Source organism: Eschrichtius robustus, chromosome 10 (genome assembly GCF_028021215.1).
Source record: "Eschrichtius robustus isolate mEscRob2 chromosome 10, mEscRob2.pri, whole genome shotgun sequence".
Taxonomy (NCBI): domain Eukaryota; kingdom Metazoa; phylum Chordata; class Mammalia; order Artiodactyla; family Eschrichtiidae; genus Eschrichtius; species Eschrichtius robustus.
This window is the reverse complement of record NC_090833.1, coordinates 113,754,141-113,780,160: the sequence shown is the minus strand read 5'-3', so window position 1 is coordinate 113,780,160 and position 26,020 is coordinate 113,754,141. Positions and strand designations below refer to the sequence as shown.

At 46.1% G+C, this 26,020-nt stretch overlaps 1 protein-coding gene across 4 annotated transcripts in view; it reads left to right on the top strand.

Moving 5' to 3' along the window:
• The first annotated feature begins 10,947 nt into the window (after nt 1-10,947).
• The window catches only part of GALNT7 (polypeptide N-acetylgalactosaminyltransferase 7), a 121,106-nt gene continuing 106,033 nt past the window's right edge, over nt 10,948-26,020 (top strand). For 2 of the 4 annotated variants that reach the window (XM_068552749.1, XM_068552748.1), the window contains exon 1: nt 11,279-11,469. In XM_068552749.1, the coding sequence (XP_068408850.1) occupies nt 11,344-11,469 (126 nt within the window). In that variant the 5' untranslated portion in view covers nt 11,279-11,343. Of the gene's footprint in view, nt 11,047-11,278; nt 11,470-26,020 lie in introns of those variants that run through there. The other 2 variants (XM_068552750.1, XM_068552751.1) reach the window with 2 other exon arrangements.

Here is a 26,020-nt window from a genome sequence, read left to right as displayed (position 1 = left end):
CCACTCTTCATCGCGGTGCGTGCGCCTCTCACTATCGTGGCCTCTCTTGTTGCGGAGCACAGGCTCCAGACGCGCAGGCTCAGCAGTTGTGGCTCACGGGCCTAGTTGCTCCGCGGCATGTGGGATCTTCCCAGACCAGGGCTCGAACCCGTGTCCCCTGCATTAGCAGGCAGATTCTCAACCACTGCGCCACCAGGGAAGCCCAATGCTATCTTTTTAGATAACAGAATTTGTGATGAGACTGACAGTGAGTGGCCCGAGAGACAGGAAAACAACCAAGTGCCCAGAAGCCAAGGGATGAGAAAATTTCAGTAACAGTTCTACTATACTGTTTAACCCGTCCATTAACTTAGTATTTTTTTATTTCTGGAAATTAGGTCTTTTCTCAATTTTACTCATATTTTCAGAGCTCTCTTTTCACTTCTTGAAGTGTATTAAATGTGATTATATTCTGTGTCTGGTAATTCTAACTACTAAGTTTTTCAGGCAGCCTATTTTGTAGAATATTATTTCCCACCCAGGGCTTTGGGAGTTCAGTGATTTTCAACTGTGAGTGACTCATCTTCTTAGGGACACAGGAACAGGACATTTTTCAAAGACTGAGGTGAAGAGAGTTCTTTCAAAAAGGATTCACATTTGCTGTTCAGATGCCTTGTGACACCATTAGTCTGGGATCACTTTAAGTTCTTGGTTTGAGGTTTTTCTAAGCATCCAGGTTGTGTGAATTCTGACTGCAAACCAGGGTCAGGGCCACATTATGATGACTAGTTTCCTAGTTGGATGGTGTGGGGTATGTGTAGAGGGACGTTTCTCTTCAGGGTGAGGGGAATGGGTTCACTCTAGTTCTCTCTCACCCTGGGGATGGAACCCTTCAGGGATCCTAGTTTTTGAGGTCCTATTAGGCTTTCCACTTTGGGGTGGACCCTGAATTTGTTTTCTGTTCCTAAATCCTTGAACTCAGGATGTAAAAGATACTCAGGCACCCTAGGTTTGGCCAAAGCCCTAAGGCAAAAGCCAGCTTCCGTACTCAGCTTACCTTGTCTGTTCAGTCTTTGACCTTAGTATTTATTTTCTTGTTACCCATGGACGCATTTAGAAAGATTGCAGAGGTATTTCACCTGGCACTTCCAGCTGTTTTCATCAGCTCAGGTGGCCCCGCACCTAAACTGCCACTGTTACTTGGGAGATTCTATCTCCAAGTACAGGTAGTTCCACTTGAGAATATAGTGTACACATGAAAATCTAAAGCAAATTGCCGAGTATTCACTTACACAGTTTCTTTAAATAACGTGTGCTGCCAGAGCCTTTAAAGAGTTTGTTTTACAGGTTATTAATTTAACTACTTACGAAGAGCCTGGAAGCAGCACAACAACTTCAATGATTTGGAACCATAACAGTTGAAGCATAATCAAAATATACCCATATTCTGACCTATTCTAACCACCTCCACGGTCAGAATCCTCGTCCAGGCTACCAAGAGCCCCTGTCTGGATGATGAAAATAGCCTTCTAACTGGTCCTTGCTTTTATTGTTGTTCCTTTCCTTACCAAACCCAGAAGCCAGAGGCTGTGGTCCTACTTGGACGTGAGTTAGATCAGGCCACCCCACCCACACTTCCTCAGCCAAAGCTCTCCTCTCGTCCTTGCTTTTCCTAAAACAAGCAGGAACGTTCTTGCCTCAGGGCCTTTGTATCTGCTGCCCTTTCAGCCTGAAGCCACCTCCGCTCAGGTAGCCATTCGCCCTGTTCCCTCAGCCTTTCAGGTCTTGTCCAGATATTATCCCCTCAATGCGACCGTCTCAGACTCTTTAAAACTGAAACCTTCCCTCACTCCTATCCGCATTCCAAATCCCACTTCCGTCCTTGATTTCTTTCCACAGTATTTATCTTCTACTACACCACCTAAGTAAATGAGTTATTCTTGTAAGCTCTTAGGATAATTCTTGGCACATAAGTGATATACCAGCATCGATAACGATACAAATCATTTACATAACTTGATTATTGTCTGACTCCATGACCACAAGGATTTCTGCTCCTCTAGTTTACTGCTGTTTCCCATCATTTAAAACAATGGCTAGCACACGATACATGCTCCAAACACTGTTGAATAAATAGAAATATCTATAAATATACAATAAAAGATCATAAAAAGGGATTGTTAAAAATCTTTTTACAGGGACTTCCCTGGTGGTGCAGTGGTTAAGAATCCGCCTGCCAGTGCAGGGGACACGGGTTCGAAGCCCTGGTCCGGGAAGATCCCACATGCCGCGGGGCAACTAAGCCCGCGTGCCACAACTACTGAAGCCTGTGTGCCTAGAGCCCATACTTTGCAACAAGAGAAGCCACTGCAATGAGAAGCCTGCGCACCGCAACAAAGAGTAGCCCCCGCTCGCCACAACTAGAGAAGGCCCCTGTGCAGCAACGAAGACCCAACGCAGCCAAAAATAAATTTAAAAAAATAAAAAATAAATTTTAAAAAACATCTTTTTACGTAGTTTGAGAAATAGAAGCCATCCCATAAGACCAAGACCTCAAAGACCGTTCTCCAAAAAAAAAAAAAAAGGAATTAAAATTCAAATTTCGAAACTCTTTGCAATATGCCAAAAGGTACATTTATCTAAATGACAGTATTGTTTTATGCAAAAAGATCTATTTCGCACTGCCTTGACCGATAGCTCTAAGAATACCACACTTCACTAAGTCTCGATTTGCATACAGGTACCACAATAACACCCATGAGTATCATATATCCTCACAAGTGAAAAGTCACAAACCAAAGTTTTTAAATGACAGTATTTTGAGCTCCTGTGAAGATCAGCACTCTGGGCCCACATCTCCCAGGTGTGGCCCTCCAAGTAGTGATTAACATAGAGCCACACGTTCATATAAAGAGAAAATGTACTGTTCATTGTTCAGTCTAAAAAAATGAAATTTCTGGGCATCAGCAAGGTGAAGAATGACATCGTTGGAAAACATAAGGCTTAGAATGACCAGATATCTACTCCCAGGCCAGCCTCTAATTCCTGGATCATTTAGGATAATCTCCCTGCATATACCCAGCATACACCTCAGTTTCATTCATATGCAACTTTGCTTATCTCCTTTGAAGTGTCAGAAAAGGCTTCTAGGCATAGTCAATTACTAAAAATAACCCAATCTTATTATAACTAGTCAAAACCATTCAGAAGATGGTGCAAAGCGCTTCTTTGTCGTTCCCATCATGTGCCTTTTGGGCTGCAGGTTGCCTTGGACGAGCAGGAGAACGTTCCCTCCTCCTTGGCCCCTTTCTCCTGCTGCACACCTCTTCAGACCTCCCTGCAGAGACCCTGCTCATCCAGCTACACCTATTGTGGTCCTGCCAGAGAGATTCGGCAAAATGCATCACTTAGAATCTCACATTCTTTAATATGGGAACCTGATACCTTCAAGAGAAACCAGCCTCTGTTTTGCTAATACGGTTGGCAGTCTGCTGACAGTGGGTTGTACGTCCTGAAAATATTTGGAAAAAAGAAAATTCCAGGAAGTTTCAAAAAGCAAAACTTGAATTTGTCACACTAATGGGAACTATTTAAATAGCATTTACATTGTACTTAACAACTATTTACATAGTATTTACATTGTATTGGGTATTATAAGCAACCTGGAGATGATTTAAAGTATAAAGAAAGATGTGCATAGGTTATATGTGAATATATATCATTTTACACAAGGGACTTGAGCATACCCGGATTTTGGTCTGAGGGGTCCTGGAACCAATCCCCCTCAGATAACGAGGGACAACTGTACTGATAATCTCTCGGAGCATAACTTTGATGCAACAGAGGTGGAACAGAAAGAAGCTCTGCCAGTAAGAGGCACCAAGAACCCACCTATCATACATAAAAATGAGAGTTGGCTAGACTCTCATTTCTAATTTCCCTTCAAGTATTAAAATTTCATGAAATTAGAGTATGAAATTCACTGAAGAAAGACTCAAGTTCTCAGCAGAGTATGGTTAAATGACAGGAAAACAGTCTTCAAAACTGAAATTTGTCAAGGTATTACTGTAAGTCCTATGACAGTTTGTGCATATAAACTTCCACATCAGTGGGCAGATAGGTAGTTTCAGTTTATTATCGAGGAATTACAGCACTCATTTTGGTCAGATAAAAATGTAGAAAGGTGCACCCTCCTTCCCCAGCCCCTAAATGAGGGCAAAGCCACCTACTTCTAAAATACTTTTGCAAAACATTTAGATATTATCGCCTTTTAAGATCTATTGATTCAAAATGATTAAAGCATGGGGAAGAAAAGTACCTCAACCTCTATACACATTATCAAGTCGTACAAAGACACTGAAACACATAAAGATTAGGGCAAACTGAGATAAAGAATTTCATAGCTGAGGTGACGTGGGGACGGTGACTTGCTTCGGTTTCTAAGATTTTTATTTTTTAGCGACAGAAGTACCTGATATTTTTATTAGCTATAAAAAAGATTGGGGGTATTTCTAGTAATGCACTGTACCTAGAAACCTTCTCAGACATCTCAAAAGAGAAATAACAGAATTGCATACAAACAAAGAAACTGAGGTATAGACGGCAGAGAGCTTATGCAGAGAGTTTACCCTAAATGATCTGAGAATCAGAGGCTGAACAGGAAGTAGATACCTGGTAATTCCAAATCTTTTATTTTCCAACTCTGCCATACTGCATCTTGCTAAGGCCTGGAAAGTTCACCAGTTTTTTAATTTGCATTTTTAAAATTAATTTTTATCGGAGTGTAGTTGCTTTACAATGTTGTGTTAGTTTCTGCTGTACAACAAAGTGAATCAGCCGTATGTATACATCTATCCCCTTTTTTGGATTTCCTTCCCATTTAGGTCACCACAGAGCACTGAGTAGAGTTCCCTGTGCTATACAGTAGGTTCTCATTAGTTATGTATTTTATACATAGTGGTGTGTATATGTCAGTCCCAATCTCCCAATTCATGCCCCTCCCCCCGCCTGGTATTGTCTGTTGTCTACGTCTGTGTGTCTATTTCTGCTTTGCAAATAAGTTCATCTGTATCATTTTTCTAGATTGCACACCGGAAAGTTCATCTTTTCTTCAGTTATCTTCTAACAACTGAGCAAAGAACAAGAACATTTTCTCTTCCTGTACATATATGCAGTATATCTTCTATCACACAATGCTTCCAAACTTGCTTAAAACATAGAGTGAGCATGTGAAACACAGCACATGTCAACTATGCTTTCACTCCTTCTCCCCCAACACAGCAGGTCCTGTGTGCTAGGCACTGTGAACGTCTGGGAAGATGACACCAAATAAGGACATGGCCTGATGGGGGTGACAGACCACTGAGTAAGCAATAACAAAGCTGAGCCCTACATGCCATGACCAATGTGAACAGGGGGCTCGGACAGCATAGGGCAGGGCTGGGGTCTGAAGAGAATGGAGGAATCTGGAGGAACTGATGTATAAACTGATTCTGAAGGATGCTTGGCAGTTTGGTGGGAGGTAATTGGTGTTGAAACTAAGACAGTGTTCTGGGTAAGGGAATAACCTGTGCGAAGGCCTAGAAGGGATAGAGAAGTTGGTCCATTCCAGAAACAGAGAGAAGGTCAACGTAGCTGCAGTTGAGGTTGGAAAAGAGGACTCGTGGCCCCGCTGAGCCTGTGGAAGTAGCAGAGGCTGGCTCGTAAAGGTCCTTGGAATAAATTGAGAGGTTTGGGCTTAATTCTGAGAGCAATGGGAAGTTGCTGAAGGGGTTCCGAACAAGAGTGTTAGGAGACAATGTGTTTCAGCCGTCGCTTAAATAAATGGTCAAGTCAGAAGAGCACTTGTGAAATATGGGAGTCTGAAAACAGTACAGACTCCTGGAGAGGCAGTGTTCCACGGCGTTCAACCTAAAAGAGCTTTTTTTTAAAAAAATAAATTTATTTATTTATTTTTGGCTGCATTGGGTCTTCGTTGCTGCTCACAGGCTTTCTCTAGTTGCGGCGCGCAGGCTTTCTCTAGTTGCAGCGAGTGGGGGCTACTCTTCATTGTGGTACACGGGCTTCTCACTGCGGTGGCTTCTCTTGTTGCGGAGCACGGGCTCTAGGCATGCAGGCTTCAGTAGTTGTGGCACGAGGGCTTCAGTAGTTGTGGTGCGAGGGCTTCAGTAGTTGTGGTGCACGGGCTCAGTAGTTGTGGCTCGTAGGCTCTAGAGCGCAGACTCAGTAGTTGTTAAAAGGGTTTTAAAATAAGCATTTCTGCCATCACAACAGTGTAGGAGATCATTAACCTCATCAAATGGAAGCCCCAGTGACAACAGTCTTTATTCCAGATGAGCACAACTCAGGAATTATCCATCTCTTTAAGCTTATTACAGAAATAGTAATCCATGCCAGATAAAAAAAGTATAGAGGCAGAATTTGACTTGGTTGTATTCTACACAAGAGTGTAAATTTAAAAGTCTCAACCATCTATTAACATCACAGGACAATCAGAATTTCAGAATTGGAAGGGGTGTTCAAGATTCTTTGGCCCAAAACCTTCACTTTAGAGTTGAAGACAGTATACAGAGTATTTCTTTGCAAGATAATCAGAAATGAGCAATTATTTAAGATCTGGATTCCTTTTGAAAGACTTCAGCATATCATAATGGTAACCGAAATACTACAAATAATAAATGGAATAACAAGTATTCTGATTTCCAGTGTTGTTCTTAAGCCTCTAAAGACCCTGACCTCCTAGGATTCACAGCCTTGTGTGGACCCCTTCCACACGGCACCAGACCACAGTTTCTGGACCCCTGTCTCTCTCTCTTTCTCTCTTTCCCTCCCTCCCTCTCCCAGATCTTTTTCCCTGCAGGAAGCCAGCTGCCTTGTCCTGAGCAGCTCTGAGACAAGGAACTGAAGTGTCCCTCAGTAGCCCATGAGGCCTGCCTGCTGGCCTTGGGAGTGAACTTGGAAGCAGGTTCCTCCAGGCACACCTGACAGCCTGGCAACAACCTCAGGAGAGACCCTGGGCCACAGCCACCCAGCTGAGCCACTCCTGGATTCCCGACCCTCAGAACTGCGTGAAATAGTAAAAGTTTGTTGCTTTAAAATGCTACATTTGGGGGTAATTTGTTATGCAGTAAGAGATAACTAATAAACACTGTCCAAAATTAATATATTCTTAACAAACTTAAACTATACTTTAAAAAAATTTAAATAGCAATTATTTTCTAAACAATATAATACTTTTTTTTTTTTTTTTTTGGCCGCGTGGCTTTCGGAATCTTAGTTCCCTGACCAGGGATCGAACCTGGGCCCCAGGCAGTGAAAGCACCGAGTCCTAACCACTGGACCAACAGGGAATTCCCTATAATACATTCTTAACTTAAAAATACTATCACGGATGTCCTTCTTTGAAAAGAGGTGATCAAATGGTTTACAGAATAGGCACTAGGATATTTCACCAATAATTTATAGGTCACTGAGGCTAATTTAACCTGAGCTCTTAACAATCACATATAGTTAAAACTGAACTTTGGTTGCTGACAGTACTTGCCCGTGGCTATGTGTTCCCATTTCAATACAATTTAATTCCTTCCTTCCTTTCTTTCTTCCTTTTTTGGAAATCTCAGTAGACACAATAATCTGAATTTAAATTAAAAGTATCACTTCCTTCTTAGTCCTGAGTAACCCTAGTAGGATTCAAAGTGAGGGGAAATAACGGTCTACCAGCTGATGGTGATAACCACGATACCTAAAATAATCACCTTTCTAATTCAACAAAACCCCCAAAGTTTTATCCTTGGAAGGAGAAGCTCCAGGTAAGGAGGACCAGCAGTTGATAAAGTCCTGGCCTCTCTTCTAAGTTTCATCTTCTGTTTATATTCTCAATCCAATTATTCATTATTTCACCAAAAAATATTTATTGAACCCTTTCTACAAACGGGATACAAGGATGAACTGGACGGACAAGGCTCCGTCTTCACATACCTTATGTAATTATCAGGGAGGGAGAGGTAGAGCACCCAGCAGGGTACCGGTCCCAGTGTGTTGGTGGGGAGGGCCCTGGGGGATGGGAGGGATTTGGGAGGAAGCATGGGAAAGCTTTTGTGTCACTTCAGGCAAAAAGAATCCCCCCACCCGGAAGCAAAGGGAGTTCAAGACACACTTAGAAACTCAGATGTTCAGCTTGGCTGCAGGATAAAGAAGGAAGGGAGGAGTGGTTAGACCCCCAGAGCGGGCATCTCACCTCTAAACAGCAGCCCCGGCAAGGGCGCAGCTCCTCGTGGTGGGTTCCCCTCGGACAGAGCAGGCAGGGGAAGAATTTAAACCAACAAATCTTGAGGCCCTGACCTTTTGCATCCTAAGAACACATTTATATTCCGGGCCCAGAAGGCTAGCCCAGCTCGGCAAGGAGTATGGACGCAGCGACACGAATTCTGAGACTAGAAATCTAATCTCTAAAAATCCGATTTCTCTAGAAATCTAGTCTGCTTTGAATCCCAGCTTGAGAACAATAGTAATGCCAGCCCCACTCAGGTGCAGTAAATGCAGTAACACGTGTGAAGCATCCTGCACACACCAGGCCTTCAAAAGAATTATCTTTCCCCCATTACTTTGGAGCCCCCAGCTGAAGACACCACGTCACCATCTGCCACATGAGACCCCATAACCTGACAGAGGACAAGGCTCTCTTGGCCGTCCCGTGTCCCTCCAATTAAGTTCTGGTCTCAACCCTCTTTCCCAGCGAACCCTGGGTTAGACAAACCAGAAGTATTCCCCTACAACAATCCCTGTCATATGGTAACTGTAGTATTCATTAAGAAAAAACGAATTACACCCAGACACACTGAGACTTGCCCCATCACTCTATCTGTACTTTATATTTGCATATGTACTTGACCTCCATTATTCCTTTTGATGATATTGTGAGGTGAGTATTGCAATCACTGTTGGGCAGATAAGAGCCCAAGGTTCAGAGAGGTTAAGTGACTGACCATGAACTAAGCTTTGGATGCGTGTAGCTCCTCATTTTCTAAAGAGTTGGGTCAACTCTGCTGAGGCTGCCTCCTTGCAAATGCTGCAACAGGCTTGTATTTTATACTTTTGAGTTTCTTTTAAACATTGTTAGGACTCAGAGGAGCCTGGGCTTTTACAACCATATACCCACTGGTCAATTTCTAATTCTGTGTCCTTTCACACGTATTTTAAGCTCTCAGTGCAAAACTTAAAGGGGGTGGCAGGGTCATCTATGAATACCATTTCTGCCCAAGAATCCTTCTGATTGCCTTAGGGAGTGATAAGGACCACTTTCAACTTGCACACCTGCCCGACTATGCTCATAAGAGTAAAAATAAAGCTTCCTATTTTCTTAATAATCAAAAACTGTCTCCTCTGTGCAAATGAGACCACAAACAGAAGGTTTCATTACTCCTGGTGGACTTCAGCTGCTGATTTCAAATGGAATTATTCCCTCATGTAATCGGAGTAAGATCCCTTGAAGGTCACCTCCTCCAAGCCCAGTCTCTGTCTAGGGACGTCTGCTTTGCAAAGGAGTCCTCTCCACTGTGAACAGCCCAAGTTGGGTCCACAAATGAACTTGTTCCTGCTTTCCAGAGTTAGCTAAATAAACCTTTCCCCAAGCACCCTTTCCTTTCACTGTTTCTCTGAAGGTGGTGCACAGATGAGCTGGGTCAGAATCACCTGGGTACAGGTGATGCCTGGGTCCCCACATGGACCTGAATTGACCCAGGAGTGGGGCAGTAGCTTTCTACATTACCCAGCCGGTTCATGCTTTATCAATTAAATTAAAGTCCAGGTCTTTTTCATCAAAAAAAAAAAAAGGTCTTCGGCAGTCTCCCTCGTCCTATGTGAAAAGCAACTGGTTTTAAGTAGTTGATAAAAATGCTGAGTCAGACAGTGACTTGTATTCAACCCATGACAGCCCTCCAGGTGCTGTATGTATTGGGCTTACATGCATCACTCTGCACAATTATCCAGCCAAGAACAGACCTGAATGGCTGAATATCGTCAGCCATTCTACACTTCCCCCTATTGTTCACTGCCAGTATTTTGTGGGACTTCTGAAATGATGGCATCTACAGAAATCCCCAATATACTAGGTAGTGTAACTCAAACCATGAAGCACATGGAGTTGGTCTGGCACAATTCTTTATCTATCCTGATGATGCAAATTCTCTATTTCATTCTAGAAATTTAAATAACCGGGTTTCACTTGTTTTAAAGTACCTGCAGATAAGAAACAATATTAAGGAAGAAGAATCAACTTTTACCATCCTAAAACTTAGGAGAAGATATTAAACATTCTGTTCAACTTGAATTAGGCAGATACGAGGTCACACTGATAACGTAATCACGTGCACCTGGCAATAGAAGCGACTGACATCTTTGTTGGGAGATATGGGCACAAAAATTATTTCCTCCGGCTGGGGCATCTGGCTAAACATTTCTCAATACCCTTTCCTGTGTAATGTAGGTCTCAGGCAGAAAGGCTTTTGAAAAACAGAAATCAAGGAACCTCCATCAAGCGGCAAAAATCGGGTCTGAAGGAGGCGACGAGGGTGGAGTATTTTTTTTTTTTTTTGAGTGTTGTTTTACAAACCCCGAAATCCTCGGTCCTAGGAATAGAAACTTAGCCCTTGAACAAGGTTGGTATTGCTTATTCTCACTAGGTTGGCTTTCTTCTAATTAGCTCAAGAGACAGCGACGTACTACCCGCTTTCCAAGTAGAGCTCCTGGGGTCCGGTGATATTTGCACATCACACCTGGGCCTTTCGGTTACAAATCCGGCTCCTTAAGGAGCCGTGTGAAGAAGCGAGCACAATCAATAAGGAAAAATCCTCCCAGCTATAAATCAGCCACGTGGAGCTGCGGCAACGGCCGCCGCGACTTCCTGGTTTCCTTTCCGCCCGCCCCGCTGCGGGGGCCGGGGGGCCGGGGGGCTGGGGGGCCGGCGTTAAGGCCGGAGTTACGGCCCCAAAGGACAATAAAAGTTGGGGACCCGGGCAGCTTTAAGGGCTGAGCGGTGGGGCCGAGGCTGAGGACAGACCTGGGGAGAGTGTAAGTTAGTCGCATGGTAGCAGGACCTGGAGGGGTCGAGGACAGCGGCGGGGAAAGGGCTGCGGACCGGCCGGGGGCCGCCCGGCGAGGGCGTGGGGGCGGGAGCGGCCCGGGGAGGGAGGGGAGAGCGGGGGTGGGGCGGCCCGCCAGGCGAGGGGAGTTCCGGATCGGAGGCGGGGAGGGCGGCCGCCGGGCGGCGGGGGCGGGAGGAGGAGGCGAGCGCGGAGGGGGAAGGAGGGAGGGGAGAGCGGTGGCGGCGGCTGCGCCCGGCTGTGCGCCTCTCGCCGCCGGAGGAAGATGAGGCTGAAGATCGGGCTCCTCTTACGCAGTTTGCTGGTGCTGGGCAGCTTCCTGGTGCTGGTGGTCCTCTGGTCCTCTCTATCCCCGCGGCCGGACGAGCCGAGCCCGCTGAGCAGGATGAGGGTGAGTGGCCCGCCCGCCCCCTCCGGCGGCGGCGACCTGCAACTTGTTTTGTTCGCGCGCCTGGCGGGGGCGGGGGCGGCGGGTAGGGCGCGGGCTCCGCAGGTGGCGCGGCGGGCGGGTGGGGGCCCCGAACCCCGCGTCCGGCCCCGGCCCCCCCCGCATCTCCCCGCCCCGCGCTGCGGCGGGGGCTCGGCGGCCGCCCTCCGCACCTGGAACGCGGGCTGGAGGAGAGAAGGGCCGGGCCAGGACCGCCGCGGCGGCGGCCGGGGACGCGGGGCTGGTCCGGGCTGCGGCCTGTGGCGCGCGCATGCCTGACGGAGGCGAGGGGCCGCGGCCGCCGCCACCGCCGGTGCGGACCAGGCCCCTGGGTCCGGCCGCCCCCGCGCGTCCGGGGCGCCCCCCTCCGCCCGGTCTCGGGCGCCCCCGGCTGCCAGCCCGGGTGGGAACGCGCGGCCCCGCCCCCGGCTCCGCGGAGAGCGCCGCCCCATCGGCTTCGGCGCCGAGACAGGCGATGCGCGGCCGAGGCCTCGCCCAGGACCGGCCTCCCTCCCCCTCCCTTTCCCGCTCCCCCCTCCCCTTCCCGGCGGCCGCCCTCGCCCGCCTGCGGACCCCCGCCCCGGAGCCCCCTCCACCGGCCGCTCCGTCTGGCCGGAGCCCGCCCCTCCTCTCCCCTCCCCTCCCCTCCCCTCCCCCCCCGGTTGCGGCCGGGCCGCGGGGCCGCCAAACTAACTTGTGCGGTCGCCGCCCGCGCTGAGGGCTCCTCCGGACGCGCTGTCCGCCGCCCGACTCTCCCGGTCGGTGGGGCTTTGTCGGCGCCCCGGGACGTGGGTGACCGGACCCCGGGCTGCGGCCCCGCTGACCCGGCCGCGCCCCCGGCCCGACCTGCCCGCCGTTACGGCCGCGCCCCTCCTTCCCCTGGGACTCGGGAGCCGGGGCCTCGGGGGCTGGGGAGCTGTGCCGCTTCCACAGCCTTGTGCAAACAGCGTCTGCATTGCATCCGAGGGGTCGCCTTTATTAACTTTCCTTTTGGAAAGTTAGCGTCTGGAAGTAGAGGGAGAAGGCGTCCTTTCAACACTAAGAATCGTAGGAAGAGATTTCCTTATCTGCGCCTGCCCCTGTGATGAGGGAAGGTTTACTCTTGAGATTTACTCTGAAGTTTTAGTGTGTATTTGAAGACATAACGGCACTGGAATCTCTTTATAACGTATGGGGTGGATTCCCCTCTAAGTCATCTAAGTTAATGGTAATAAAAAGTACCCAGTTTTCCTTTTGAATGTGTTTGTGGTTTTAAGTCCCTCAGCTCTCATGGAGTGATGGTGACCTCTTTATGATTTTGCTTCAGAATGACTTATTGACAAAGGACGACTGAATATTGCAGTTGTTTGAAAGCATTTGTGATCAAATGGCCTTTTACCGAGAGCTAATAAAGACGTAAAGATGCCATTTCCTGGGGGAAGAAATTGAGGAAAGAGTGACAGAACTAGCCATATTCAGAATGTCCTGCAGTTCAGATGACAAGTCTTCTAAAGGGGTGGTGGAGCGTCAGCCCCAATGCCTATTTCCTCTGAAATATTATATTAGTGCTGGTACAAGTACTGAGCCACGAGCTCATTTAATAGCTGTAGGAGGTGGTTATAACTTGATTTTTGGTCCAACTTATTGGATAAAGTTTGTCGTTGGGTCCAGGGTAATTTTTGTCATTTGCCAAAGACTGAAGCTAGCTTATTAAGACTTTCAAACAATTAACATTAAGAAGAATGCTTTATGTATGTGGAGAGCCAAACCCTTTTATTAAGTTTGCGGGTAAATATTAACTAAGCAAGTTAAGGTATAGCTTATAAATCATAAGAGCATAAATAAGGGACTATTGCCTCCCTTTAATAAAAGCTAACCTAAATGTTTCTGAAATACAGCAGTAGAAGGACATCTCCTTTCGGGAAAATTCTGACTCTTTGATTATGATTACACATACTCCACCCACTGTGAAAACACCTGCCTCTCCTTAACGCTAATCCATGTATAGGGCTTTTTTGGATTCTGATAAATGGCCTGAGATAGTCTAGGACAATCCCATTTACCAAGTACAGGTTATGCTTCTACTCTAGCACGCTGGTCCTGGTGGGTCCGCCCTGTACAGCTTTTTGCCTCATACTTTCAGTGTTCCAGGCACAAAAGTCTGCCGTAGCCTGGTGCTTTTTTTTTCCCTGGACTACTTCCTCCTTTAGATCTGCCCAGCAAAGTGCGTCACCTATGGTCAAGACAAGAGGAACGCATTTCTTTTTGCTTTCCCATCTCCGGGCCTCTTGCTGTTTCTCTGATGTGAATGATGTGAAAAGTGATCTTACCATTCAAATTGTACTCTGTTGGATACTATTTGATTTATTCAACAAACATTTTTGAGTACCTCCCATGTCCCGGTGCTAGTTGTTAAGGAAGTACTCCTTGCTCCTAAACTCGTGGCTCTTGTAGGCTAGTGGGTCAAAAATCACATTAATCAAGATTTCACAAATGTGTAAATAAAAATTGTGCCACCACATGCTATGAAAAAAAAAAAAAAAAACCCACAGGGGGTGAGAAAAATGGAGGAACTTGGTCATAAAAGCCTGACCTGAAGAAATGGCTTTTGAGTTGAAATCTGAAGATTTGAAGAAGAGTCATTGTTGATCTGGGTATGGGAGGGGGACACCCCTGAGAGGGAGAAGTATGCGCAAAGGCCCTGAGGTAGCAGGTAGCATCGGGAGCTGAGGAAGTGGAGGAAGGCCAGCGTAATTAGAAGATGGAGGGCGAGGGTTCAGAGAGACCATGCCAGGAATCAGGTCTTTAGCGCAGCCATTAACTCCAAGGATGGAGCTCGTCGAAGGATTTTTAAGTAGGGGAGAGGTGGGCTGAGATTTGTGCTTTGAAAAGACCACTCTAGCTGAATTGGTTTAGAGCCGGAGCAGATAGGAATCCTGTTGGAGGTTATGATAGCCCAGGTGGAACGTGATGTTGATGGCATTGGCAGGGTGACGGTGGAAGGAGAGAAAAGTCAGTTGGTTCAAGAGCTATTAAACGAAGATGCAGAGGCACCAGGACTAGGTGTCTGCATGTGGGAGTGAAGGAAAAGGCACCCGATAGGTGGTAGAAGGATGACAGATTGTTTATTACATGGAAGGTTCTGAAGACAAAATCCATACATTCTGATGTTATGTTTTATGGTTATAATGGGAAGGCTTATCATCTTAGGCTTTGTCCTCTGAATATTTTAAGGTCAGCATTTATTAAAACCATCTGTTTAGCACTTGCAAAGTGTAGACAGTTCCTTTAATTAATAAATTATAGCATCTCCCAGACCATTTCTCCCGGGTTTCGGCGCTGAGTGTTCAACGTTGAATCATTAGCCTCTGAAAATAAAGGTCTGGAATGGAGATGTTGCAAGACCTTCAGTGGCTCTTTAATAGCAAATTCAGTACTTGTGAGAAGCTGCATGTAAACCGGCAGCTCTCTGTATGTGCAAATGTTACTTGACTCAAACTATTAATGCCACTTAGGCTCAGAGCATCCATAGTAGGACTAATTCAAGAACCATTGCTAGATGGAGAGGTTTTATGTGATAAGCTAAGACCAGTGGAAAGGAACACTGCTTAATGAGGCTGTGACTGAATTGATCACCCAGTCAGTCAGGTTCTACCTTAACAAAGCCTTTTATCTCAGTGATGATCGGCTGCAACCAGAAAAGCTCTGCCCTTGACCATGAGATTTCTGTTTCAAATGGGAGCTCGTTTATTAGGGATGGAGCTATCACTTAGAAGAAATGTAGTGTCTTAAGAGGTCACTGTTGTTTCAGTTCCCCAAGTGAAATGCCCTGGGATTAGTTTTTGTTCCATTTTGCTGTCCTCCCCCATCCTTGCAGTAAAAAACTCCCTTATTACCAAGTCTAAGAAATTTGGGCTCCATAGGCCTCCTGAAATTAATGCTGAGCTTTGCATACACGTGTGTTCTTCTGGGCGGCTGAGAATCAGAAGCTTTCACGTTTCTTAAAGGTACCTGCGAAGCTTAAAGGTACCTGCGAAGCTTAAAGGTACCTGCGAAGCACTGAGTCCTTGGGAGGCAGAATGCCTGTTTCCTGCCCATGGAATTTCTCCCTCGTCTTCCATGGTGCTGAAGCACTCATTACACCCTGGAAATGCAAACATTCCTAAGAACTGCTGTATCTGTCGATTCTGTGGAAGTGTTTCCCGTCCAGTGTTGGAAGGTCAGGCATCAATCCTGTTACTACCACCACCCTCCCTCCCCCACTGAGAATACCAAGACGGTCTCAAGGAAAAGTCCCTGTTCTAAAGGGATCACATCCTAGTTGAAAAAAAGGATGCAGCGCCCACATGGCCTGGGTTCCTTCCCCATCCTTACTCTGGTAGCTGGGTAAGGAAACCTCGCTATGGGAACTGTCACAGGACGTTTCCTTCGCGGGTGGCGCAGGCTTAGAATAGCCATTCAGGGAGTGCACAATTATTAGTAAAGAAAGAATGGAAACTGTCGAGCTGCTGAGTCTGGGTAACTGTTTTGTGATGGGGCCGGCTGCATGGAATGGGAGATAAGGTGTGGGCTTCGATCTGTTACTAGTGAATTAGAAACAGGGAGAAAGAAGGTAACGCATCGTGAATGAACATCACGGTTCTGAGCTTGGGCCATTTGTAAACAGAATATTTGTAACTTCTAACTTGATTTGTTAAAAAAAGGTTGGTCAGCAAGATTTGAACAGCTGTTGAATATTGGAACATGGTTGTGATTATTCAGCTCCAACCTCGACGATTGTCTTTGTTCATATTTTAGATTCTAATTTTCATCCCTGAGGAATGAATGTACAATCTGACAGAAGAAGAAAAGCAGTGAAATCAAGAATTTAAAATTTCTAGAGTAGAACGGACACAGCCTGAGACTATGAAAGGAATGATTTTATGGTTGGAGTTTGTGTAGTGGAAGAGGGAAGGGTGAGAAGGTAGAACATGTGTTAACAATGTGGACAGAATTCTGTGAGAATTGGGAGATGTATTTGTACTGTAAACGTGGCAGTCATTCGCTCAACAGACGTTTCGAATATCCGTCGAGTGTTTACTAAGCACCATCCATGGCTCTAGGCGTCGGAGAGGCTATGCAGTAGAGGAAGTAGAAAGCTTTGGCGGAAGGAAGATGCTACTCAGGTCATGACCTACTAACCACACAGAAGGTGTTGGTCCATAAGAATAGTCATTGTCTTTCCATTCAGGAATCAGGCCTTTTTACCACACCTCCCAGCCTCCAGCCTTCCACCTGCTCTAAACAGTGAATGGAGGACACTGGAGGTGCTGGGCTGGCGCCGGGGATGCAGGGGTGTTGAGGACACAGGCTCCGTCTCCTCTCACGCGCGAGGGTGTCACCGCCACCCAGAGGTTCCTCCCCAGCTGCAGGAGGTGGATGCCCGGAGGCCAGAGCCCGGCATTCGGCTCCAGCTGGAGCGTCGGTGGGGTTCCGACAGGGTTCCAGACGGCAGGAATATGGTGAGACCAGAGGGAAGGCCGGTTTTACTGGTGACAGGTGGCGGAACTGGAGGTTGGAAAAGTACGTTGGGGCCCTATTTTGAAGGTACTGAATGGCAGGCTGAGGAACTGGGTTGGGGTTTTACTGATTCAGCAGTAAGAGCAGCTTTTTGGAAGCTTTTGAAATGGAGTTAGGGAGTGGTGACGTTCAACTGCTGATTCCCTGCTTCAAAGATTTCAAACACCTGTTGCCTACGAAGTACCATCTACTGCTCTAGACATTGGAGGTACTATAAAGTAGTAAAAAACGCTGTGATAACAGATAACATCTGTGAATCCTTTGTGCCAGGTCAGCATTCTGCGTGTGTGGTGTTAATTGTAGCAATAACCCTCTCATGCGGGTCTGATGTAATCCTCACTGAGTTACAGAGCCTTGAACCCTGCCCAAGGTCATTTACACAGTCAGTCTCAGGTGTCCTGACTTCTGCTGTGCCCTCTGACCTCCCGCAGATTTTAACAACACAGATGAGCTCGTGTGGCCCCCATTGAAGGGGGCTGCAGAGACGCTGGAGAGGTCATTTCACGCAGAGAGAAGCATGTGAGGCGGTGCAGGACGAGTGGAGGGACAGGGGCCCAGGACCCCGCGGGGAAGGCGGGGAAGGTGATGGCTGAGCTGAGTCCCGGATGTAGCTCTCAGGGAAGAGCCTCGCCGGCCGGCCGAGGGGACAGGCAGGGCTGCCCTGAGGGTGGAGGAGGCCGGAATGCATGAGAAACAGAAAGAAGGCCAACGTGGTGGTGGTGGTAGCCGGCTGCGTCTGGAGGGAGGGCAGTACTTGATGAGCTGGCAGGTGTAAGCAGGGGATGCTCTGGGTTGGGTGATAAATTATGTGGTCATCGCACCGGGCATGGTCCTAGATAAACAACACGAGTAATTACCTTTTTGCCACAGGTTTGCGGGCCAGATGCACAAACAACAGTTGCAGGGGGTGAGAGGAGGGTCGTACTAGCTACTGGGTCCCCGGGTCACGGGGAAAGCAGCATCCGGCCGCCGGGTGGGGTGCAGTCAGAGCGGTCCCCGGGAGGGCAGGGCGGAGGGTGAGCGCGGGGACAGGGCCTAGGCACGCAGAAGCAGGAAAGGGCCTGGAGGGATGGAAGAGAGCCTGGCGAGAGAAACGGAATCTGAGCCCTGAGACACTGAATACTGTGAATGGTTCAGGCTGGCTCCGAGGAGTGATCCGGGAGCAGTGCCTAGGCCAGATTTCCGTGAGGAGAGAAATGTCCCTGTAGCTCATGCTGAGCCTAAACCGGGAGGGGGACCAAGAAAGTGAATATGTGGGGAGAGAGAGATGGTGACGGTAGACTTAGCGGTGCGGCTGGTGGGAGGAGGAGCTCTGCTGGCTGGAATGGGCAGGGAGGACGCTGAAGCCTCAGCAGGAACAGAACCGTCTGAGGCGGCAGTTCTCAGCCTTGAGCAGGAATCAGAGTCGCCCAGAGAGTGTCTTAAAACCCGGGTCGTCTGGCCTCCTGCCCGCACTTTCTGATTCAGGAGGTCTGGGGCGGGGCAGAGAATTGGCGCTGCTAACTGTTCCCAGGTGACGCTGCTGCCGGCCCGGGGACCAGACTTTGCGAAGTGCTGGTCTAGAGCACACGTAGCGCTGGGGTCCGTGAGACAGAGCATTTGTGCGGTTTGGGCATAAAGTGCGTAGAGGCCACAGGCCAGTGGAGTGGAGGTGTCTACCGGGTAGATGGAGCCCGGAACGGGCATCAGAGCTGGATGCAAAGTGTGAGCTCCTGGGCAGGAGCCCAGCTCCAGTCTGGGGCCTGGGTACTGGAGTGGTAGCTTAGGGTGTGGACGTGGGCATGAAAGAGGAACGGGGGAAATGCCGGCAGCAGGAGAGATGAAAGAGGGTTCAGGCAGAAGTCAGATGACTTGGGGAGTCTTGCCCGACCACCAGCAATTCCAAGTGCTGCAGCATTTGAGCAAGAACTGATGAGAACGAAGGATGTAGTGAGTGGGCGGCCGTGGAAGCAGGAACACCTGCCGCTGCGCCGCCCCCTGGCACCTGGGGTAGAGGAGGGCCTGCAGCGCATCTCGGTAAATGCGATGCCCAGAAACACTGGCTCAGGTAAAAAAAGAAGTTCAAGTGGTGAACACTCATCTTCCCTGGGGGAAAACTACAAATCGAGAAGGGGTTTTATTAGAGAGCCATGAGTACCGAAGAGGACTTCCCACATTGGGGTTATCTCTGTTCTGCCTTAATTAGGCCTCTCACCCCCACCCCGTGTGTGTATAGAGACACATGTGTCCATGTATTTTAAGCTGAACCACAGTCATGTAATTTTGATAATATAGGCTGTATATACTATACACATTGTATTAAAATATGATAATACATATTAGGCATTTGGGGCATTCTTTTAGTCTGAAATCCAGTTAACTTGGAAAGCTGTGATTAGAACAATATTTTAATATTTGAAGTTGGGAAAGTGATTTTATCCTGAGAATATTAGGCAATTTTTAGTTTTTAATAATACATTAATTTGGCTGATGTGTAACTAAAGGAAGAAACAATAGCAAAACTGTAGGCTTAGCATTTCAGTAATGTTAGTTGTTCTTTTGGTTTTTTTTCAAATGTCTGTATTATTTTAAATTTTTATTTATTTATTTATTTATTTTTGGCTGTGTTGGGTCTTCGTTTCTGTGCGAGGGCTTTCCCTAGTTCCAGCGAGCGGGGGCCTCTCTTCATCGCGGTGCGCGGGCCTCTCACTATCGCGGCCTCTCTTGTTGCGGAGCACAGGCTCCAGTCGCGCAGGCTCAGTAGCTGTGGCTCACGGGCCTAGTTGCTCCGCGGCATGTGGGATCCTCCCAGACCAGGGCTCGAACCCGTGTCCCCTGCATTGGCAGGCAGATTCTCAACCACTGCGCCACCAGGGAAGCCCCAGTGATGTTAGTTTTTTGAAATGAGGTCTACGGTTTAATTCTGGTTCAGTGCTATGGTCCCAAAAGCAACCCTGAGACAAGTTGGAACTGCACTTACCCAGGGCTTCGGTCTTTTTTGGAGAGGGGAGAAGTAACTTGCAGTTGCTTCATTTGCTAAGAATCCTGAATATGTCAAAATGACAAATGTTCTCATTTTTGCTCCATTATAAATTCCCTTCTGGGCTCCCCGGCCTTTGTAGTGTTTTAAAGTGTGGCTCCCGAGAAGCATTTAAACATGCCAGTAGGGATGCCTGATCCAGCTCACTGAGTGTAAGAACGGCTACGCTGAAACTTGAGGAAAACCTTAACTTTGCATTATCTAATTAGGTTTGTAGAGTTGCTGTAGAACAGCCTGGTTTCCGAAGTTTAGAAGGTACAGTTAGCTGCAGTATTATATCAACACCAACGGGCCTGCTAAGGGGCTTCTGTGCCAAGCAATTGGAATATGTTATTACCAAGGATGTTTTAAACTGGGTGAATTAAAATTAAATCACATACTATTGGGAGCAGTTCTGTATGAAAATAGAATAGCAGAGATGACCTCATCTCTTTTTTTTTCCCATCTTCAATCTTTTATTGAGTCCCTGGGCTTAAGAGTACATTTGGGCCTCAGGCGGATGCTGTTCTCCTCAGTAGTAAACTACATGTTCAGTGATTATCCGGCTTACACATAATTTTAGCATCTGTAGTTCTTATCTTTATAAACTATTTTATAAGGTGCTTTAGGATTGAGGTATTCACTGGTCATGTGTACACCTTATGAAAAGAGTTGGTATTTAAAGAGTAAGTATGTCTTAAAGAAACATTAAGTGAGAAGTTGCCAAAACTTCTTTGTTACTCTTACGAGACGGTGGGAGTGCCAGCATTTTTATTTACAAGATCGTCTGTAATTATCCTTTGACTCTTGATTTTCCCTTTTGATAAAAATACCAGAAGAAGAAGAAAACCCTGTGAGAAGACGCTCTGATGAGTGTGGGCAAGGCTGGCAAGTAGCCTCACCAGGGTGTGAATGTCTGACTCTTCCAGCCGGAACCCTTCATTTCGAACCAACCCAGCTTCTGAGTCCAGCTACTGGAGTGAGACAGTAGCCTCAGGTTCTTAGTGCAGGACAAGAGACACTTCTGAACAGTTTTACAGAATTTTAAGAATTACACTTGTTGAGAAGTGATATCGTAACACGAACGCCATATCTTTATGCTTCTGTGAGAACTTTTTTGATAAATTCTTTAGAAAGACTAAACAGAAAAAAAAAGAATAAGTTACAATAGTATGTTAACAAAGTCCCTGGTCATGCTATTTGAATGTGCTCTAGGGGTTCTTTATTTGTCAGCATTTACTATGGTACTTCAAATAATTTTATTCTGCTGAATTTAAAGTAAGTATTTCATATACATATTATTAACAGCTCTTATTGGAAAAATAGTTCCCTTATAACCCCAGCAAAACCAAAGTGATCCATATAATTGAGTCATGTGAGCCTCATTTTGCCAGAATATATCAAAGATACCTGGATAAAGATGTCCAGGTACAGAAAATCAGAAGGGAGATTCCACTGCTATTTAGATTTATGGTTCATTAGGCACTTATATAAACGTTTCAAAAGTGACTTAGGAAAGACCTAGTGGGGTTAAGTCAATTAAGATATTTTTGTTTGCTTAATTGTTTAATGCTGCTAAGAAAAATATGTTTGTGATGGGAAATATTTGCCTAGAAAAATTTACCCTGCAATATATTATACTGGACTGGAGTTGTTGGTCAGTAATGGCCCGTGTACCTGAGAAATCAAAGGTTGACTTTATACAGTCATTTGAAAACTTGTCTTAGACATTTTCTACAATTCTCGGCTTCTTAGGTATAGGTTTTAATTCTGCTTACTTGGGGTGATTTAAATCCAACCCCTTTCTCCCAATATTTCATCTTGCAATTTAATATTTTACCATTCAATTCTTATTAGACAATTTGATCATCATACTTCTTAAAATTTAACTAATCTGACAGAAGTAGCCTTTTAGTCTCTAGTACAGCAAGGTGTCCCATGTAAGTCTTAGTATTTGTTACCTTGACAATCTGTAGGATTTTACATCTTTTCTTTTAAAAGAGAGTGTTTAAAACCCCCTATTCAAAAATCTGCTAACTCTTGCCAGGGTGTTTAAAATGAATTAAAAAATCCATTAGATTTTTTGGCAAATAAGCTCTCAATTATACAGAACAAATGACTACAAAGTGCTTTTTAGAGTAATGGAATGGAAATGACTGAAATCTCATTAATTTACACATGTAGATTTTTCTACTCTGGTAGAGGGTTTAGTTTTTTAAGCTAAAAGATCACTGTCAAGATTGGAAATTTTGATCACTTAAAATATATAATTACATTTTAGCATTTAAGCAAAGGATTGATAGAATGGGGAAATACAGGCATGCGGTTTCATTAACTTGCTCTGTGTGATGATGGACTCGGGGAAATTCAAAGTCCAGTATTAAAGAAATCTGGGGAGGACTTCCCTGGTGGGGCGTTGGTTAAGAATCCGCCTGCCGATGCAGGGGACACGGGTTCAAGCCCTGGTCCGGGAAGATCCCACATGCTGCGGAGCAACTAAGCCCGTGTGCCACAACTACTGAGCCTGCGCTCTAGAGCCTGTGAGCCACAACTACTGAGCCCATGCACCGCAACTACTGAAGCCCGTGTGCTCTAGGGCCCGTGTGCCGCAACTACTGAGCCCGCGTGCTGCAACTACTGAAGCCTGCACACCTAGAGCCCGTGCTCCGCAAGGAGAGAAGCCACCGCAATGAGAAGCCCACGCACCGCAACGAAGAGTAGCCCCCGCTTTCCGCAACTAGAGAAAGCCCGCACGCAGCAAGGAAGATCCAGTGCAGCCAAAGAAAATAAAAATTAAATTAAGAAAAAAAAAGTTTGCAGGAGAGTGTTTCCATTGTGGTGGCCAATTAAAATAAATTTGCTTGCAGTCCAGGGAGATCTTAGTGGGTAGTCAAGAGAAAAATACTTTTAGCAAATAGTTTTCTAAAATTCTCTATTCTAAAAATGTGCAAAAAGAGGATGATTTCCAAGTACCCTGGTATTTTAAAGGAATACATTTTTTGTATGAAATTGAGATAACTCTTACTCTTCTTTTTGTAGTTAGCATTTAGACTCCAAACCATGGCACATGTAACTTCTATTTTAAAATAAACGTAGAGCACACGTAAGCACAGTTGTTAACCTCGAAAACTTTGAAGAGCGACATCAAACCTGCAAAGATGATAGAGCCCCAAATGCCAGGCTTTCCCCAGGTTCTGCTTGCTTCCCAGCTTGAGAAAAGAAGCGCTGGCGTGGCCTGAAGTATGGGTCAGAGGGCGTGTGTTCTACACGGGTATTCTCAGATTCTCTCTCTAGCGTCCCCTTTGAAATCTGAGGAAGGCTTTAATGAACGTGGTTTCGTTTTCCTTTCCATGAGTTACTGCCACAGGAGGAGTGCCAGCCTGTACCTGTGACTGAATGGAAGAAAATTGCAGCCAGAGTCTAATAAATAGTTTCACAGTGTACAGTCCTGTTTCCTAAGAGGCAGTTGTCATCCTTGATCTCTGCTCAGTTAACTGGTAATGCTAAGAGAAAAGTAAATGCTAAAATCTTTGTTCTATGTCGGCAAAAATCACTTCCTGAAGATAAAGTGAGTCGCATGCAACCTGTGTTCTGATTTGCATCTCCTTCTTTAACTTAAATAACAGGTACTTGTGTTTGAAAGCAAACACCTCATGTGTAGTGATTTATGGCTTAGAAGGATAGATACAATGCAGAAGGAGTAGCCAAAAGGAAATTGTCGTGACGGTTAAGGAATAGATGATTTTTAATATTATAGAAAAGCAAACTTAAGGTAACAGCAAAGGTAATATATTTGTATTTGTTCAGTATTTTTGTTTCCTAATGAATTGCCATACCTTTCCTACAGTTTTTTCAGTTCTTCATGAAAACTGAAATCTGGTCAACTACTTTTTCCTCCCTTGGGACAGGGCATTTCCTTCTCTGGTTATGAGACATTTATGGAGTGGTTGGTCCGTGTCTGTGGGTCCCAGTGGGTGCCAAATGTGAGAATAATTCCTTCAAGGTTAAAAATGTCAGTCATATATTTTATTGACCACAGAGTAGCTAGAAGAATCCAGCCTGCCATTTGGGTACCCAGCATGTTGCCTCTGAATGGTGAGGCCAGCAGCTTACTCACAATTTTTTTTAAACACACAGAGGTTGCATTTTCTGAAAATACCCAATTCTTTTAAATTAAAGATAACTGAACCTTCACAGTCCTCTGTTCTACCCATAACTCTTGTGATGAGTCAGTGCTAATGAAAAAATAAAATTTCATTTTTAAAATTAGAGACAATGAAATGAACCTTTCTCTCTTTTTTTAACCTTTTTGCTCTTTCTGTTACTGCTGTGCACCGTCTCCCCACCACTCTTACATGCCTCACTTTTTTTAACAAGATGCTCTAAGAAGCTGTTTCATCTTGTGAACTGTTGACTTGGAATGGAAGTAACATTGGAGATTTGGTTTTCTTGTAGGAGATTCTGCCAAAGGACTGCAGATTTTCCTTGGTTGGCATGGGCTTAAAATTTTAAATTGCCTCATATATGCTGTGACGAAATTCGAATCAAATTTAAATTACTAAGTGGAGCATGCAACATTACTTGATAACATTTTTGAAAAAAAATTTTAAACCATGTTATTGGTACTTTGACATGTTAATACCCTGCAAGTGGAAGTTTCATTCGACTTCTCTCCATTCCCACCATCTCTCATCAGGTGACAAAGTATCCATCCACTTGTCAGAGTCTTTAGGTGGTTAAAAAATAAATAAATAAAGATCAGAAAATGTGCAGTGCCGTATTAAGCCAGGTCCCTGATTTATTTCTAGTGCCTTCCATTTAGATACATATTTGATTTACTTACTTCCTAAATCCATGGGCCAGTTCTGCTACTCATAGCTGTTTTTATTTAGGATATCACAGGTGTACGTTTAAAAACATATTTGTAATAGATGACTGACACCCAGAAAAGTAAAGCAACAAACAAAACCAGCAGGCTTTGACTGGTTTGTGGTGAAGCAGAAAGCCAGAGGAATCTGCGTTCCGATCTGCTCACCACCACTCGGAATCCCCTTTGCCCGCCCAGAGAATGTCCAGTGTGTTCAGGGAGTGGACGGCGGGTCCATCGGGGACCCCTGGGGTGTTGAAAGGACCCATCTCTTAAGATGCCAGACTTACTGCTGCAGCGAAGGTTAGTGAGTCTCAGAAAGAAAGGTGGGAAAACTCAGTTTGGGGAGGGAAAGCTAGTGTCCTTTGGGATTTATACGACTACAGTTACTTCTCTGAGAGACTTCCCTGAGGTTCTAAGGATACTGGGCCTGCATCTGTATGATTCATAAGCCTGCGTAAATGCTTCCTGTCTGGGCGGTGTAAGGAATTAAAATGTATTGGATATTTGGCCCAAGCAGAAGAGACCTGAAGCCCAGGAATACTCAACTTAGAATTTTGCCCTGTAGGCCAGTCACCAGGAGGTAGTGGAGGTCACGTCTGTGCTGCGGGGAGGTTTACTTCCTGGTGCAGCCTCAGAGCCTACCCGTCTCCTGATCCTAACGCTTCTGTCGTGTAAACTGTGTGCCAGGCAAGTAAGGACAAGCCCTGTTTAGGGCCCAGACATTCAGCAGCCTCGTGGTTTTGAAATAATCTGATACTTCACTGGTGGTTTCTTCTGACTCTGTCACTGAGATTATGAAGAACCCAAATCAGTGCAGAATTAATGAGAAAAGATTCCTAGGGAAGGCGCGTTGAAGTGGATTACAGCATTCCTTCCCGGGCTTGGGGCAGGGCAGAGAGTGTGAGGCAGGAGATGTGGGAAGACGCGCCACGGGAAGGGGAGGCGTTCTGCTGCGGCTCAGGGTCCTGGTCCGGGGCGCGACCTCGAGCCTGGGCCGTGACGGGGGGGAGGGGAAGGACGCCCGCCCCCCCCCCCCCCCCCCCCGCCACGTCCGTGTTGATAACTATGGATGTTAATCCCCGCGAATACTGAATATCCTGGGGGAATTC